Source organism: Denticeps clupeoides, chromosome 5 (genome assembly GCF_900700375.1).
Source record: "Denticeps clupeoides chromosome 5, fDenClu1.1, whole genome shotgun sequence".
Lineage (NCBI taxonomy): Eukaryota > Metazoa > Chordata > Actinopteri > Clupeiformes > Denticipitidae > Denticeps > Denticeps clupeoides.
This window is the reverse complement of record NC_041711.1, coordinates 17,345,372-17,361,588: the sequence shown is the minus strand read 5'-3', so window position 1 is coordinate 17,361,588 and position 16,217 is coordinate 17,345,372. Positions and strand designations below refer to the sequence as shown.

General features: G+C 39.7%; 1 protein-coding gene across 3 annotated transcripts in view; it reads left to right on the top strand.

Moving 5' to 3' along the window:
* The window catches only part of LOC114789682 (low-density lipoprotein receptor-related protein 1B-like), a 186,110-nt gene that overhangs the window by 38,471 nt on the left and 131,422 nt on the right, over positions 1 to 16,217 (top strand). For all 3 annotated transcript variants that reach the window (XM_028978929.1, XM_028978928.1, XM_028978927.1), the window contains exons 4-12: positions 5,153 to 5,272; positions 5,701 to 5,829; positions 7,376 to 7,633; positions 8,262 to 8,424; positions 10,190 to 10,412; positions 10,854 to 11,040; positions 11,138 to 11,281; positions 13,414 to 13,650; positions 14,014 to 14,194. In XM_028978929.1, coding sequence (XP_028834762.1) covers positions 5,153 to 5,272; positions 5,701 to 5,829; positions 7,376 to 7,633; positions 8,262 to 8,424; positions 10,190 to 10,412; positions 10,854 to 11,040; positions 11,138 to 11,281; positions 13,414 to 13,650; positions 14,014 to 14,194 — 1,642 coding nt within the window. The remainder of the gene's footprint in view (positions 1 to 5,152; positions 5,273 to 5,700; positions 5,830 to 7,375; positions 7,634 to 8,261; positions 8,425 to 10,189; positions 10,413 to 10,853; positions 11,041 to 11,137; positions 11,282 to 13,413; positions 13,651 to 14,013; positions 14,195 to 16,217) is intronic.

Here is a 16,217-nt window from a genome sequence, read left to right as displayed (position 1 = left end):
ATGGAAATTGAATCAAACAACATTCACAGCTTGGTATGGAAAACAAAGGCAGAAAATATGAAGGCAAAGTAAAGAATTACTTAAAGCAATTAGGGTGAAAAGAGCACCCATTCTGACACTGCTTTGAGTCATGATGCTAATTTTGACTCTCTGTGTGCATTTTTGTTTGCTATTTTTGCTCTGCTAACCAACCTGGGCATATTGATTTTCAAATAATCTTTTTTTGACACAAGTCAAAGTCATAGTGTGTTGTAAAGTGCTTGGCAAACTTCTGTTGATCTTCTAAATCAGTAAAGTGTAACAGTCATAAATATCTTGCATGCCAAATTGTGTCAAATGTGTCCACACATGCTTCTTATATAATATCAGTGCAGACCTGGAAGCAAATAAACCTTTTAGGTGTGGATGACCAGCTTTCATATAAAGCTCAGAACGCAGTATCATGGCTTCTTCACCTGAAATACAGCAATATACAGCAATACAGTACATTTACATTTACAGCATTTATCAGACGTCCTTATCCAGAGCGACTTACAATCAGTAGTTACAGGGACAGTCCCCCTGGAGCAACTTAGAGTTAAGTGTCTTGCTCAGGCACACAATGGTTCACAGGCGAGTGTGTTACTAGGCTACTACCACCCTCATAGTACAGATTTGCAGAGAAACAGTTTGACTTCTACCATGCCTCAAATGGACTGGAATATTCTGGGGGTCACTTAGCAAAAATACCGTCCCAATGTACTGCTCCCTTGGCACCTTTCATGGCTGCTCAATGCTCACCAAGGGTGTTGGGTTAAAAGCAGAGGACACCTTTGGTTATGTCACTGTGTGCTGTGCTTGCTGTGCATCATGATGTCACTTCATTTCACTTCATTGTATTACTTTTGCCTAAAGTACACTTTCATAACTCTGCTAAGGCCGAATATTTGATCACTTTTAAACAAGTCCTTCAAGCAATATTTGGCAGAAGTGCTGACTGACATGTGTTCGACATTTTTGGCTGATCTCATAACTATGTGACCTGGCTGTACAGGCCTGTTGAGTGTGTTTCCTCAGCAGGATAGAAGCTTCTGCTGGGCCACTCCTGCCAAAGCGAATTTCATAAATGATTTCAAGAGATTATTACTAATAACATACACATACTGCAGACACTTTGAGTTGTGCAATCAGAAACTGTTTTTTAATGGAATTAATGTGTTATCCTTTATGAAAGATACGTATTCTGTATAGTCATAGTCATTGTCACATTAAGTAAAACAAGATTGTCTGAACGTACATGGATTTCCTTTGCTTAGTATGATGCTGTATTTAGTGTCTTTGCACACAAGGACATTAAACAATACCCCCCCCTAATTTGCCTTGTTGGCTTGGATGCATGGGCAAACATACCATTTTTGCATAGAGAGTTGATATTGGCTGCTCAATCTGCCATTTTTTTTTTGCATCTGTATCTACAGCCCTGTGAAATAAGTGTGTTTCGTTCTTGACATTCTTGACATCACGTCATTTTGTATCAGTCATTTACAACTGCCGGGAAGATGAACACCAAGGACCAAGTTTACCAGTCAGTATTTATTGTGCAGAGAGATTTCTCTGTTTTCCGCTGACCCAAATGCATGCCATTTCTTGGTAAGTGCTTTCCACTTTGAAACTGAGATGCAAATGTTGTATTTTGTTCTGAACTATAGATACATTGCACACTTGCCAGACTCGAGGTTTCTATAGATGCCTTGTTTAACGTCGGAACAGTTTGATTTCACACTTCTTTTCTTCTTATTACATTAGCTTTATAGTACCTCCTTTTCTCTATGTTTGATTATGGCCTCTAGCTCTGTCTCTCACATATATATATATCATTATCTGCCTCTTTGGCTCTTTCTCACTCTGTTTTTCCCATCAGTCAGAATATCGGTGCTCTATTTATAAACAGCGGCCACTCTTTGCATGGCCACTCGCCGGCACACACTGATTACAGTGTCATCACTCTCCAGCGATGGCCTACCTGCTCCTCACCCTGGGGAGGGAGGGCCCCGAAATGATGGAGGCTGTGGGTGAACCCCATGGCTTTTGAATAATAGGGGCTGTCACGCCACTGCTCTTCATGCCTCCCCCCTCCCCGCGCCTGCACGGTGGGAACAAATGTGTTTTTTTTTGTGTGCGTTTTCTGGACGTGTGTTTCTAAGCATAGGTCCCATGGATCTGAGGGCTTGTGTTGCCCTATTGAGGAGGGGTGCTGGTGGATCCCCTCACACCCAGGCCCAGCTACCTCTTCTGTTTACTCTGTCACGTGGCAGGAGTGATGCAGGGGCCAAAGTGACAAAATCACCTTGAACGAATGGGTGTGGGCTATGTGTGGTTAGATTTACCTCCCTGTTGTGTAAAGAGGATGTTTCACACAGATAGAGCCAAGTTTAATGGTCTCTTTCACAGCTAGACTACATTATTAGACATTATCATGGCTTGCATAGGATCTGCTGCTGCTCAGGACATCCATATTTTGCCCGACGTGTCTCCTGTTTCACAGCTTGTATTGGAATACACTTTAGGAGAACTGATGATCTTAACCTAGCAAGTGGAGTTGCACCTTTGTTTTTTGTAATGTCATCCTTTTGCACCAAATGTGTTTAGTAATGGAGGGTTTCATGCAGTGTTCTAAATTCATACTGCCAAAATGCTTTACTCAAAACAGAAACTGAGTTCCTTGCCGTATTTGCGAGGCATTTGATGCTGAAAATAATAATTCTTGTAATGCTGGTAAAAAAAATAAAACAGAAAAAGTACATTGCAAATATCATGTGGTGTAATGTCTGTATATATTGTTTGTAGGGATGTACCGATTAAAATGTTACTGGCCGATTCCAATGTCTGATTTTTTGTGAGTGTTAAAAAAAACATTTTTTCTACACAATATTGTTGAACTTTACAAAATAAAACTAAAACACAAATACCTCTTTTAAATAATAATATGTGCAGTAAGGATAGAAGCTGAGTGAAATTCACAAGAACGGAAGAGCTACTCCTTCCGTGAGGATGAATAGTTTGGCAAGTAGGAGGTGTTGAGTAAAGGTGCAAGAGGTTGAATTTTTTCTTCATCATTTTATACTTTGTAAAATTTGTATTTTTAACATTATCATTCCATAGAAATGTAAATTAAAATGTCTTTAGTTGCCTTATCATCACTAGCTGACTTGTCATTTTTTCTAGATAAAATTGATTTACCATATCTCAAAACATGGCTTCTCTTTATTATTATAATTATAGTGCCTAAAATGCCTATTTTTATGTCATTGTTCTTACATTTTAATTACAATATAGAATTATTACATCTTCTGTATATTTAAACCATACGTCCTTATGGAAGGAGTAGCTCTTCTTTTTCTCACAAAATCTACTCTGCTTCTGTCCAAAAGGGCTCTTAATAATTTGAATGTATCTGTATGTGTTTTTCACTATGATGTCGGTCTGCGAGTGGCAGTGCAGGACTGGTTTGGAATTAGAAATGCATCAGACTGTCTAGTCGATCATCGATCTGTCTGATCAGGCAGAAGATCGAGTGTTTTAACTTTTATCTTCAGTAATGATAAGTAGTGCCCAATCACGTACTATCCTAATGTTTGACTTTTTTTCTTCAAATGAGCACACCAGCATTGGAGAATCACATTTTATGTTTCCTCTGTGAGCTTTGAAATATTTCAGCAATGGTAACTGATACGGCTATTAAATTGTAACTCTAATTTATAGGCTGTTCAGAATAAAATGGGTTCTACATGAGTCCCAATTTGAGGATTATGGGATTAATATCCCAGTGCATTGTGGTTATGGATGTTTCTCCAGCATGTTAAAGAAGCATGTGATGTATCACTCTCCCTAACCGTGTCCCACTGAGACTGGTCATGTAGGTCTTCCCGTGGACTACATCCACCAACACTGCTCATGCTTTCTAAAATTCCAGTAAATTGGATGCTAGTGACCTTTTCAATATTAAACTATTAGTGAACCACATAAGGTTCACTTCTCTCAAGTACTCTCAAGAAATAAACATGTCATTATAAGTCTAATGTTTGTTAAAAGATTGATAGAAAGAACATTAAAACTGACCATGTCGACCCGTTTGTACAGAAGATGGAATTTGAACACAGTATGATGAGGGCACCCTTTTGGAAGACGACCCTCAAGCTTTTCATCACGTTGGAGTCTAGCATCTACTAAATGGCATGTCTCTGTTTTTTTCTCCAAATGCTGAGAAAATCCCCTGCAATGTTTTACTGCAATGTTGTTCTGCTCATATTATAAACATGTTTCCAAGATGTGTTTATTCAGTATAGAAAGGCTACACTTGTCATCATTGTTACTGTAAGATTTTTAATTCAATGTTTAGTTTAGTTTTTTTGCTCTAGTGGGACTAGATGCAAGAAATTCCCTGCCTTAGTGAGGACCTTGTTTGTGCTACAGTACTTCACTTGTAAATAATGTCAGCAAGAGCATAGCCTGCTCCAAGGTGACCCACTAACACCTGCAGAAGGTGCAGGAGTGGAAAGAATTGGTTATTAATATTGAACCTATTGAAATTTATTGCAACCGGCACTGCGCAAGCATCTGTAAATCACAGCAATTTTTCAGATAATTTTAGAATCAATAAATAGCAGGGTGGCAAGAACGTTTTAAGGTGTGGACAGCCTAAGACGGCTCTCTAAAAAATGTGCACAATTACAGGCACTTAGTGCTGCTGAAATGATAAATACCACACAATAGAGGCTCAATTTTCAGTTTATGGCTTTTTATTGACAGCAACCTTGAGCTGGTCTGTGCTTCGGAGAAATGTGTCACACAAAACAGCTTTCAAAGTCACATTAACATCCGAGTGCAGAATCATTTGCACTTAATGGACCTGCATCTGTCGATAGGCTTCATCCAACTTTATGATTTAGTAAGCATCATGTTTAATCCTGAAGACTTGGAAGTGATTTATCCTGACTCCTGCCTCTGGATTGGTTTTACACGTGTTCAAAACCAATGTTTTTTTTCACAATGATAGGTTTTAAGGGTGTGCTGGTTCATAGACCTTGGCTAATCCATCCCAATAAGAGTTGCACATTACAGTCTCTGCAGTGGATATTTTGTTCAACTAACTTCTTTTTGCACTCTTTTTCAGAACTCCTTCCTCAGTGCCATGAGCGGGGATGTCAGCATAACTGTGCCATGATGAGAAATGGGACATTTTGTTTCTGTGGGGATGGTTTTGAGGTAGAGGAGGATGGACGTCGTTGCAAAGGTTAGCCTTGCAATTTAGGTTTGATCTTCAGGCATGGAAATTAAAGTGAGCTGTCTGCTTTAGAGTTTTTGCTGTGATTAAACCATCATATACACACTTTTTAACTGTAAAAGAGTATTTTAAGAAAACTAAATTTATCAAAGCCTTCTTGACATTGGTATTAGTATGTATTCATTCAGTTTGGGCTTTTTACAGTCAGTGCTTAATGCATTGGGATAACAATGTTTTATTGACTGTAAGACATGCACAGTACTTTTTTGTGTACATATATTTAAGGTTATACTTTTTCCCTTGTTAGTAGCAATTTATAGGCATCACTGATATGCATATTGTAGTGAATAAAAAGAGCTATATAAAGGTAGCATTATGCAATTAGGTCATGCTTCCGAACACTTGGTTTGTAGCAAAGGACTCTTGCTTTCTTGTAGATCATGATGAATGTTCTGTATATGGAACATGCAGCCAAAATTGCATGAACACCTATGGATCGTATAGGTGTAGTTGCACTGAAGGGTACACCATGCAGTTTGACAGAAGGTCCTGTAAAGCAAAACTGGGTAAGTTGATATTAAGTTGCATATAACTATTGTTGTTTTTTGTGTGTGCTTCAGGAATCACATGTTTACAACATATTCATAATATTATTTGATTTTGACTTGGCCATTGCTCAACCATACTCTTTTCCTTCTTTATATGCTCACTTTACTATAGCTTATACATTTTAATAAAATGCATGTGTTTATTTTAGATATTTAATATTTAAAGACTAATTTTTCAGAAATAAATTTTAAGATTATGCCAAATATATAGAAGACTATATAGTGTTATAAGACCAAATATAGTGTTAAAAACAAAACTGAAGTTCAGGCATAAGAGTGTTTATGGCACAGCAGACCATGATGGAGCTCTGTATCTCTGGTGCTCTTAATCAATATAACTTGTTTTCTTCCTGGAAATAGCTGAATATCATTACATTTGAACTCTCACACGACTACCCTCTCACCCAAATTAATACTGAAGAATAAAAGCAGATTGTTGAAAGAAGGAATATTAGCATGGGTCACACTTCAATTTGTACAAAAAAGAGACAACTGATATTGATGCTGTGTATGTGGCTGGAAAACTAGCATAGATGAGTAAATTAGTCAAGGTTGGAGATGGCGGTGCAGAATGATATTTGTAGTGTTCAGCACAAAAACAGAGTGAAATCTCAGGAGAATGGCTGGGTGGCGGGAGCAGAAAGGGTCTTTTTAGAGAGGTGAAATCCTGATTTATTACTCACATTAGTCAAACACATTGTGAGCTAAAGTTTGGAGGGCCAGGATAAATCACTGGGTGTCCAGTGAACTATGCTCTTCGTTTCTCTCCATAAAATATGGTTTTGGGCCATTATGTCCTCCCTGTAGCAGAAATAAAGCCAAACTAAATCTCATTGTTTATGAGTGTGTGTCTATGTGTGTGTGTGACTACAATATTGTAGGATTTTTTAAAACCCTCTTAACACTCCTGAGACCAATCAGTTCCAGTTCATTAAATATTTTTACATGGAGATTTCTGTGCAAATAGTTGATTTGTGTCCATTAGTAATTCCGTCAACTATTAATTTTGCTTTTTTTTCTTTATTATGCATTGTCTAAATTGTCATCGGACACTCATTTATTGGCCGACACAAACTGTTGCTTCATGGCTTCAAAGATCTGCTATGTAGATACTGTGAAATATATTCTATTTATATTTGTGGTGTAAGGACGCATTTTGATCATGTATTAATATTGTATTTTTGGGAAATTATTGTAATAACATGACACAATTGTTCAAAGTTATTACAAATTTGGTTCATAATTAGAATGTTCAGTGTATAAAATTGGTCTCAACAAGTCAAACATTCAACTGGGCATTCAGAGGCCAAGGAAGAGAATGCCGGTCTCTCATCTGATAGCCTCTGCTATTCATATTATGAGGTATATGAGGACCTCTCCAAAATACTGCACTACACATTCTACTTTGGTGTACATTTGCTTCTCCTAGTAATGAATTTGAGAGAGATATTGTTTACTTCTTAGAAAGCATCTAAATTTGTTCTTTTTCATTCCTGTTTAATAGAACCTGGCGACGGACCTCCGCTTCTGCTGACTGCAAACCTGGACAACATCACAGTGACACACCTAAATGGCTCGTTGCTGCCAAACCTAATGTCACTGAATACGAATGGTACACAAGCCCTGGACTTCAGCCATAAGGACGAGTCCTTTTGCTGGCTGTCCTCCACAGAAACCGACGGTCAGCTTTGGTGTGCAACAATGACCCAACTAAAAGGATTCTCAAACCAAAGACAAATACACACTGGGCAGAACCTTCACAGTAAGTTTGTTCTCCAGCCTGCGCTAGAGGTTGTCCATCTGAAATCAGAATACATTTGAAGCTTCAGATAGTTGAATATGAACCATATCTTGTGAAATCAATGCTAAGGATTATTAAGGCATTCAACTGACATTAATACATATATAGAACATGGCCAAGTCTGTCCTACTGTCTCTTTCCCTCTATCTATTCAGTCTCTCTTTCTCACACACACAGCACACACACCATGAAGCACGCAAAAGGTCTGCTGCTTTGAAGATTTCTCTTGCTGTTGAAATGTCCATATTTTTCATGCTTTGAAGTGGAGAGTGAGCTTGTACGGCTGTTTTTATATAATCACTAATGAATGTTTTCTGTATTCACACTAAAGACAGAAACACTCTGCAAAAGCACAAGCAAGCGTACGGTCATTTAAAAGTCAAATGTCATGTTGTTAAATGCGGACTTAATGCTTTGGAACTCAAGCAGGGTGTGTTGTATTCTGCACCTTAAGGCATGGACCTTAATTTAGTTTTAATTAAACCTCCTTGGCAAGCGAAGGAGACTCTTCTCTAACACCAAAAGAATTCTCACATTCAGTGGCAACTGCTTTCTGAGTCAATTTTCCCTATTTTCCTCTGAACTGCAGATGTGGAACACATGGCCATTGACTGGCTGACTGGCAACATCTACTTTGTGGATAGAGTCAGCGATCGGATATTTGTGTGTAATGAACGTGGTGATGCTTGTGTCACCATAATCGATCTTGACATTCAGAACCCTAAAGGGATTGCTTTGGATCCTTTAATGGGGTAAGTTGGATTTGCTATAAAGCTGGCATTCAAAAACTTCATGCAACTATCAGCCTAACCAAAAAATATTGATTATCTCTCCACAGTGACAGCAGGCAAAGGGTATGATATGTTGGGGAGAAGTTCTCTTGATGTTCACTTGTCTGCAGCAAGAAAAATTTCAGTGTCAGATTACATCCAAAACACTGGGGTTTGTAGCATGTTCCTGGTTAGCAGTGGTCCAGGCAGGTTAAAAGTTTTTGCGGTGAAGTGGTTTGACTGACTGGTATGATTTCACAGATGAGCCACTGCAGTATAAATACCTGAAAATCTTTATGCTGGTTATGAAATGGTGTTTAGGCACACAGTACATCACAGTTTGCCTCATATTCCCCCCGCTCAGCACCGAACGTGGACATAATAGGCAGGCATTGTTAAAATGGATCCCAAATGAATTAACCTTTGGGGCTGGAACAATCTGCTCAATCTGCTTCTGTTTTTGGTGAGGGGTGAAGGAAGTTAATGCACTTGATGTAATGTTGTACTAAAATGCATATAAAGTGCTGACATGTTTGGTGGAAGATATGGTGTGCAAGGGTAACCTGTATTTATGACCTCTGCGCTCTCCTGGAGCCAGTGATCAGGACATTAGTAAATTCAGGACACGTTTGCAGGCTCACTTTAAATTAGTTGTATAAAGCAGACGTCTGTGGCTGACGAATTGGTGTCTCTTGTCAATGCAAGTGTTTAATGCGAGAACAATTCTTTATTCTCCCTCTATCTAATAAGTTGCACGTTCAGTGTTAAATGAAACAGTGGCCCCTCAACTGCAGTCATTTGTATGCAATGCAGAGCTCTGCCTGTCGTCAGGCTTTTTTCTTTTTCTCGCTGACAAAGACCATTCTTCTGCCAGAAATACTGCTATGGATCAAGACCTGTGGTGGCCTTTCTATGGGTAGAGTTGTTCTTCCTGAACCGTTTCTGTCAATGCTCATTTGGGGAGCGTCTGAAGACTCGAGCTGCAAAACAGTGCTACTTGTTTTTAGCCACAGACATATGGACAGCCATCTATATACGGCTATATATGCCATTAAGTTTACTCTGTGTCAAACTGTCTCAGCGCCTGGCACTTTTATTTCTGAGAGGCGGAAAAGTCATTTATGCTTATGTCTTCTTTATAGAGACAGATTCACCAGAGGATCTTTTTATTCTTCTCCAATCACTGGTACCCTGTTCTGAGGGGCGCCGGCATAGAAAGACAGGGAAGGCAATATCAGGAGATTTGATTGCTTTCTGCTCCTGTGTGGACGTACACTGCACTGATGCATTGAGATTATGGAGACCAAAGTTGAATTATGCAAGTGTCATTTCTGAATCCAGAGAGCTGTGGTTCAATTAAATGGTACCTGGGTTTTGAGTGACATCGCTCTGTCAGTCACAAGTCTTTTGAAGCCTCAGCTGCATCAGCTAGCAATGCACACCAATTGCACACCTTCCATTTTAAGGATTCCATTTTAGGGTTTTATTTTGTCTGTGGCATGGCTGAAAGCACTGAGTAACACAGTTATTATGGGATGAAAACAACTCTGCTTCTGAGAGCCCAAAAGTATGCATTCGTCCATTTAAAGTGAACTCTCAGTGATCCTCGCAACTCAAATAACCCTAAAAACGCATTCTGCACTTCTCTCTATTTGCATCCTCCTGTGTAGTTTTCATCCGTTCATTCCTTGCTTCATTCCTTTATTCAGTTTAAATGTACAATTCATCCTGTAACATTCTTTTGCAGAAAGTTATTTTTCACGGATTATGGAAACATGGCCAAGGTGGAGCGATGCAACATGGATGGCACCAACAGAACGAGAATAGTAGATCACAGGATAGAGCAACCCACTGTGGTGGTGCTGGACCTGATCAAAAAGCTGGTCTACTGGTCTGACGTTTACATGGATTCCATTGAAGTTGTGGATTATGATGGGAAAAACCGGCACACTGTCATTCAAGGCAGTTCAGTGAGTCAGTAGATGTTTGTATGAATGTAGTCCATTGTGATAAGATATTAAGTGGGAGTCGGTAAAATTCTGGATCTGCATATTCATGTGCTCTACAAATGTTGTTAAAGCAAGCACATTTCTACATGGGATAATCATCATATTGATGATTAAATGCTCATTTTCCTCAGACTGGGCAAGATATTTAAAACTTTATTGTTCAAATGTGGATTTTATTTCGCCTCGCATTTGTATTCTTCCCAGTCTATTAGATAATACCTGACCTTTGATAAACATTAAGTTAACTGAATTGTTTTCTTGATGTTTGCGGTCTGCTGTCTTCAACGTCTTCTCTTCCCAGAGAGAAAGAATAAAATGGAGGATGTGTGCACATTTATTTAAGTTTGGATGATCAGTGCATCTCTCTCTCTCTCTCTCTCACTCTCTTGCTCCCATATCCAGGTGTCATACCTTTATGGATTTACGCTCTTTGAAGATTATTTGTACGCTACTTGTGCCGGGCCCTCACAGGAGAGAAAAGTGAACATTTTACGGATAAACCGCTTTAACAGCACGCACTCGCAGACTGTGGCCACTCTGGAAAATTCAAAAGCGATACGAGTTTTCCACAAGCTCACTCAGCCCACAGGTAAATTTAAGGGCATGTCACAAGGCCATCTATTTACACTGAAAACCACACAGAAAATCAAAAGAAATAAGATTGTTTTTTCTCTGTTCCTCTGTAGCCAAGGGTCACGCGTGTGAACCGGACCCATATGGGAGGCGAGGGGGCTGCTCCCACATATGCCTGCTCAGCAGCAGCTACAAATCTCGGGTGTGTCGGTGTCAGCCAGGGTTCTCCCTGGGAAACGACGGCAGATCCTGCAAAAGTAAGCTGGCGCCGCATGAGAGCGACCACTTCTATGTTCCAAGCTGTTATATCCGTTATAGCCACTGCCAGTGGCACTCATGACTAATTAGCTCATGACAAAGAGATACTGATGTGAACGGTCTTGATAGCATCTTCATAAGCAGCACACCAGAGAAGCGGCACCATATATCATGCCCCTCTTTGTACGTGCGCTGTGGAATGGATTTTTGTTTAGTGCAGCAAAGTGGTTCGCCAGGTATTCAGTGTAATCATTTGGTGCTTTATAATAATAAAACATTGATTTGCATTACATAGAAATGTTCAAGGTGAATTGACTTGTCTGATCAATAGGGCTTGGTATTGTTAACATGTTTCTATGCAGCGCATTGCATTAAGGGAACAGGCCAAGGAAGATGGTCCAGTATTTGCATCAGAAGTACTTTTAGAATTCAGCTGATGAAAAGTACTCATATCTGAAGTACTAGAAAGAATCATATACATTTACAAAGCACATTGAAGACGTTGTGATAGGTGGTAGTAGCCTAGTGGTTAAGACGCTCACCTGTGAACCAGAAGACCCAGGTTCAAATCCCACTTACTACCATTGTGTCCCTGAGCAAGACACTTAACCTTAAGTTGCTCCAGGGAGACTGTCCCTGTAACTACTGATTGTAAGTCGCTCTGGATAAGGGCATCTGATAAATGCTGTAAATGTAAATGTGATGTGTGTTAAATGCAACCTTAAACCATAAATGCACTGATATTTAACAGGATAATCTATTGAATTTTACAAACATGTCAGTTCTGAAAATAATTAATCATTCTTTGTTCCTTGTAGTTACTGTTTTAATAAAATGTATTTTCTGAATTATAAAGAGATTTGTGGCACTGATTCCTCAAGGGATGATGTTCCTCAGCACCATAGACAGCTCCTCAGCAAATACTCAGTGGTGTATGCAGCTTGATGCACTAATTACACTAAATAAATGGATGGAGTGGACATATGCAGTTTTTAGGAGTGTGCGGTTCGTGGATCATAACTTACAGAGCTACATACGAGAAGAAAAATCCCAGGCTTAGCTAATGAAATAATGAATGAAGTTCAAGTCACATTAGATAATCTCAGATTGTGTTATGATTGCACAACTGGTGACTGTCATGATGAGCAAATCAAGTTTGTCAAGAAGCCTTGCGTTCTTTAGCTGTTGTACAGACAACCTTTCCAGCTTGATAACTGGCCTGTCCTCAGCGCTTCTCCATGGCAATCACTCTGGCTTGAGATTTTATGCTGTAATTGCCTCTAGGGTAGTGGTTGGGAGAGGCTTAGTAATGAATTTGCGTGTGTGTGTGTGTGTGTCCACCACTACACTCCTGAGAATGAGGTGGTTAGCTGAAAACTCTGATCACAAAATGAGAAGTGTGCCCACAGCTCACCAAATACATTTTACTTATCATGGACATGCACACACACCCTCACATAGTCACGGCTCTTTTTTTTTTTGTTGTTCTTATCGCTGTGCCTCATTCCCTCCAGTCAGCCAGGAGACCATAAACAGCCACCGTAAAGGCTGAGCCTGCCAACGGATCCCTGAACCCATTTTGCGATGACGTTACAGAGCGTTGTTCCCGAGATGCTAATTCTGCGCAGTTAATTCATGCTTTCCAGGGTCACAGAACTCCTCCATCACTTGTGTCATTTTGCGTGCCCTCCCCTCCGCCAAGGCATTCTTTACTGTCACGTCTAATGAACATTCTGGTCAATACAAACAATGTCGCTGCCAGTTACTGATGAATTGTTGAAGAGAACGTCCAGAGAATAATTTATGCGTGTTTTGTGCTGGCTGCAGATTCTCTCTCTCCCAAAATCCTGTCCAAAGTACATTTGTCTCAAGTGTACAGAGCTCTCCACAACACAATGATGATTGATATGATAAGGCCTAATCGCCGGAACTAATTCTTGTTTTAATTAAGGTAATGTAATTAGCTTAGACTTCTCGCGTTGGAAACATTTTGTCAAAGGGTTTAATCTTCAGTGCAGGATGGGAGGAAAGGAAGGCTAATTATGTCAATTAATTAGAAACTGACAGGGGAGGAAAAAGAAGAAGATTAGTAGCTGCCAGTTCATGTTCTCTGTTTTCTTTTTGTTTCCAGAACCCAAGAACAAACTGTTCCTGTTCTACGGGAAAGGGCGTCCGGGTGCCATCCGAGGACTGGACATGAGAGTCAAAGCTGGCATGGAACACATGATTCAGATCGAGGGCCTGGTTAGCCCCAGGGCTCTGGATTTCCACGCCGAAACAAGCTACATCTATTTCGCTGACACCACCAGTTTCCTAATTGGCCGACAGAAAATTGATGGCAGCAGTAGAGAAACAATACTCAAAGATGGTGAGTTTTTTTTTTTGCCGTTTTTTTCTGGTTCTTTCTTACATTGGTCGTGTCAAGAGTATGTGTAAGCAGAGAGCGCGGATCATTAATTTTACTTGTAGAAACAGCAGCCTTAAATCTTCCAAACATTGCTAGTGCGTACATTTCCGCCCCATAATGAATCATCCGCTTTCTGTCACACCTTGATTCTCAGAGTAATGGAGTGATGTCTCAGAATTATGTCAGAAAGGTTTTTTTTTTTGGTTTTGTTTTCCTTTCATCTCATAAATAAAGCAAATGCTCCAGACACAAATTATATCACACAAGCACAAATGCAGATAACATCATTTGTTTTTCAATTGCATCTGCTTCATCACCTCACAGACCTTGATAACGTGGAGGGGATTTCTGTAGACTGGATTGGGAACAACTTGTACTGGACAAATGATGGCTACAGGAAAACCATCAATGTGGCTAGACTGGACAAGGCAGCGCAGACCAGGAAAACCCTGCTGGAGGGAAACATGTCACATCCGAGGGCCATTGTTGTGGACCCACTGAATGGGTAGGTCTCTTGTTGATGCCACCTGCACATATGATGCATCCTCAATCATTGCCACATTCTGTGCCTTTAAAACGTATCATTGGCAGATTTTCTTTTGTTGGTCCACACAGTCAAAATGTGTCTTGAACACATTTGTCTTTAAGTAGATTCATATAAAGAGTTTTATTGTACTGTGAGATTCATTGTATTGTGTCAGTGTTGGGATTAAGGGTAAAAAAATCATTATTGTTTAGAGTTTGTTTGGGAGATTCCAGGTCCATGACTTTTCATGTGTTAATGAAGACCCCCACTTTATCCCCAAGATGTGACCCCCCCCCACAATTCACCAGGTGGCCAAAATGCCAGCAAATAACTTTAGTGCAGAGAGTCTGGGGGTGGATGACCACTTTATTCCTGCATCAGGGGTTCTGTTTGGACAAGGCAAAAACACCAAAGGACAATCTGACTGGTCTGTGGCAACCTTTTTGGGAACCAAATGTCTAGTAAATAAGTACATAGGAAGTTTTTTTCCTATCTACTTATAGAGTAGCTGCTCTGCCTTGTTGTTTCCCTGTGCTTTCTATTTTCTTTAACTTAGTTTGTTTAAACTGTAACATCTGTACAACTGTAAAAACATTTTCCATACAATATGTATATGTGACTACAATAGTAACCTGTGTTAATAAATTAGAAACTTAACTTCCTGTAATGTCTATAGTACCATGTCTCTGTATGTCCAGGTAACATCAGATGAGTTTAAAGTCGGATTAACAAGGTTAACACAATCTTTGATATCCACCCTTCAACATTTCCGCCTTTGTTACGTATCTAAATAACACAATTATTATGTTAACCATAATTTATTAATTTGAATAAGTGATCTTTAATCTCAAAAATCACCCATTGGCTATTTTTAGAATGCACAATGTAGTCATTCAAAAAAACTGTGCTCAAGGGCCCACCTGGCACATGCTGGCACTGTGTTGGAGAAGTCTGGTCTAGTCCGTTTGATCATTTTAAAATCTAGAGGGAGGACTATGCATTCACCTTCCACAAGCAGGAGATGAGTGCTATTTTTAATGCAAACAAACATTACAAAAAAAAAAGTCATCACTTTGCATGCAGACAGATAAGCGTCAAGTAGGCACCCAGAAATCTTTATTTCACAGTCTGATGCAGGCTAAAATTAGCTTTTAATAGCTTCTGGGCATTTTATTTACATTTGTACATGTTTGGCAGTCAGATCAAAACAAGCGTGAGCAGTTTCGCACTCACAAGTCACCACTGTTTATCAGCCAGTGACAAGTCTCGCACGGATCTCTGACGGATTTCTTGACGGATTTCTCTGAGCTGTGCGCTCTTGACAATAATCTGATTTTATGACACTTTGATCTAAACATTCCTTGCTTGGTTATGAGTGCACAGTCCCCAAAGCTTTCTGAATGCTGTGCAATCGAAGAAGAAGAACTACACATTGAATACGTTGTGTCAATTAATGAAGCGTTAATGATATGGTTCTGTTAAAAGTGATGGGCCTCATGGTGGTATGGCAGTTAGCAATCTGGCCTTGCTCCTCCAGGGAGGTGAGTTCGAATCTGGACATGAACCTCTCTGTGTTGGCGGGGGTTTAATCCACAGTACAATGGCATATTTACTAGGTTGATTTGGTTTGGTTAGGTTAAACTGAACGTAGGTGTAGGGGAACAGAGATGGTACCACATTCCACAGTCCAATAACATCCCTCCAAAGATAACCCTCACAGACCAGTGCAAGATGACCACTCTAAGGATTACAGAGCTCACTCTCTGCTGATCTAAAGATAAGGACAAATGGGCCATAAAAATCCAAGACATCTCTTTCTTCAGGAGACTGGAGCAAAGGTTCCTGCAAGAACTTCTGGAGAACACAGAAATCCTTTCTTTAATTCACCTGGATGATTGGATACTTTTGGACTCAATGTCATTTGGTGGGAAAATTTATCTCACATGTACAATGTTCAAAGGACATACTAGTTAACTTCCGGTTTTCTGGTTATGGGCAAGAA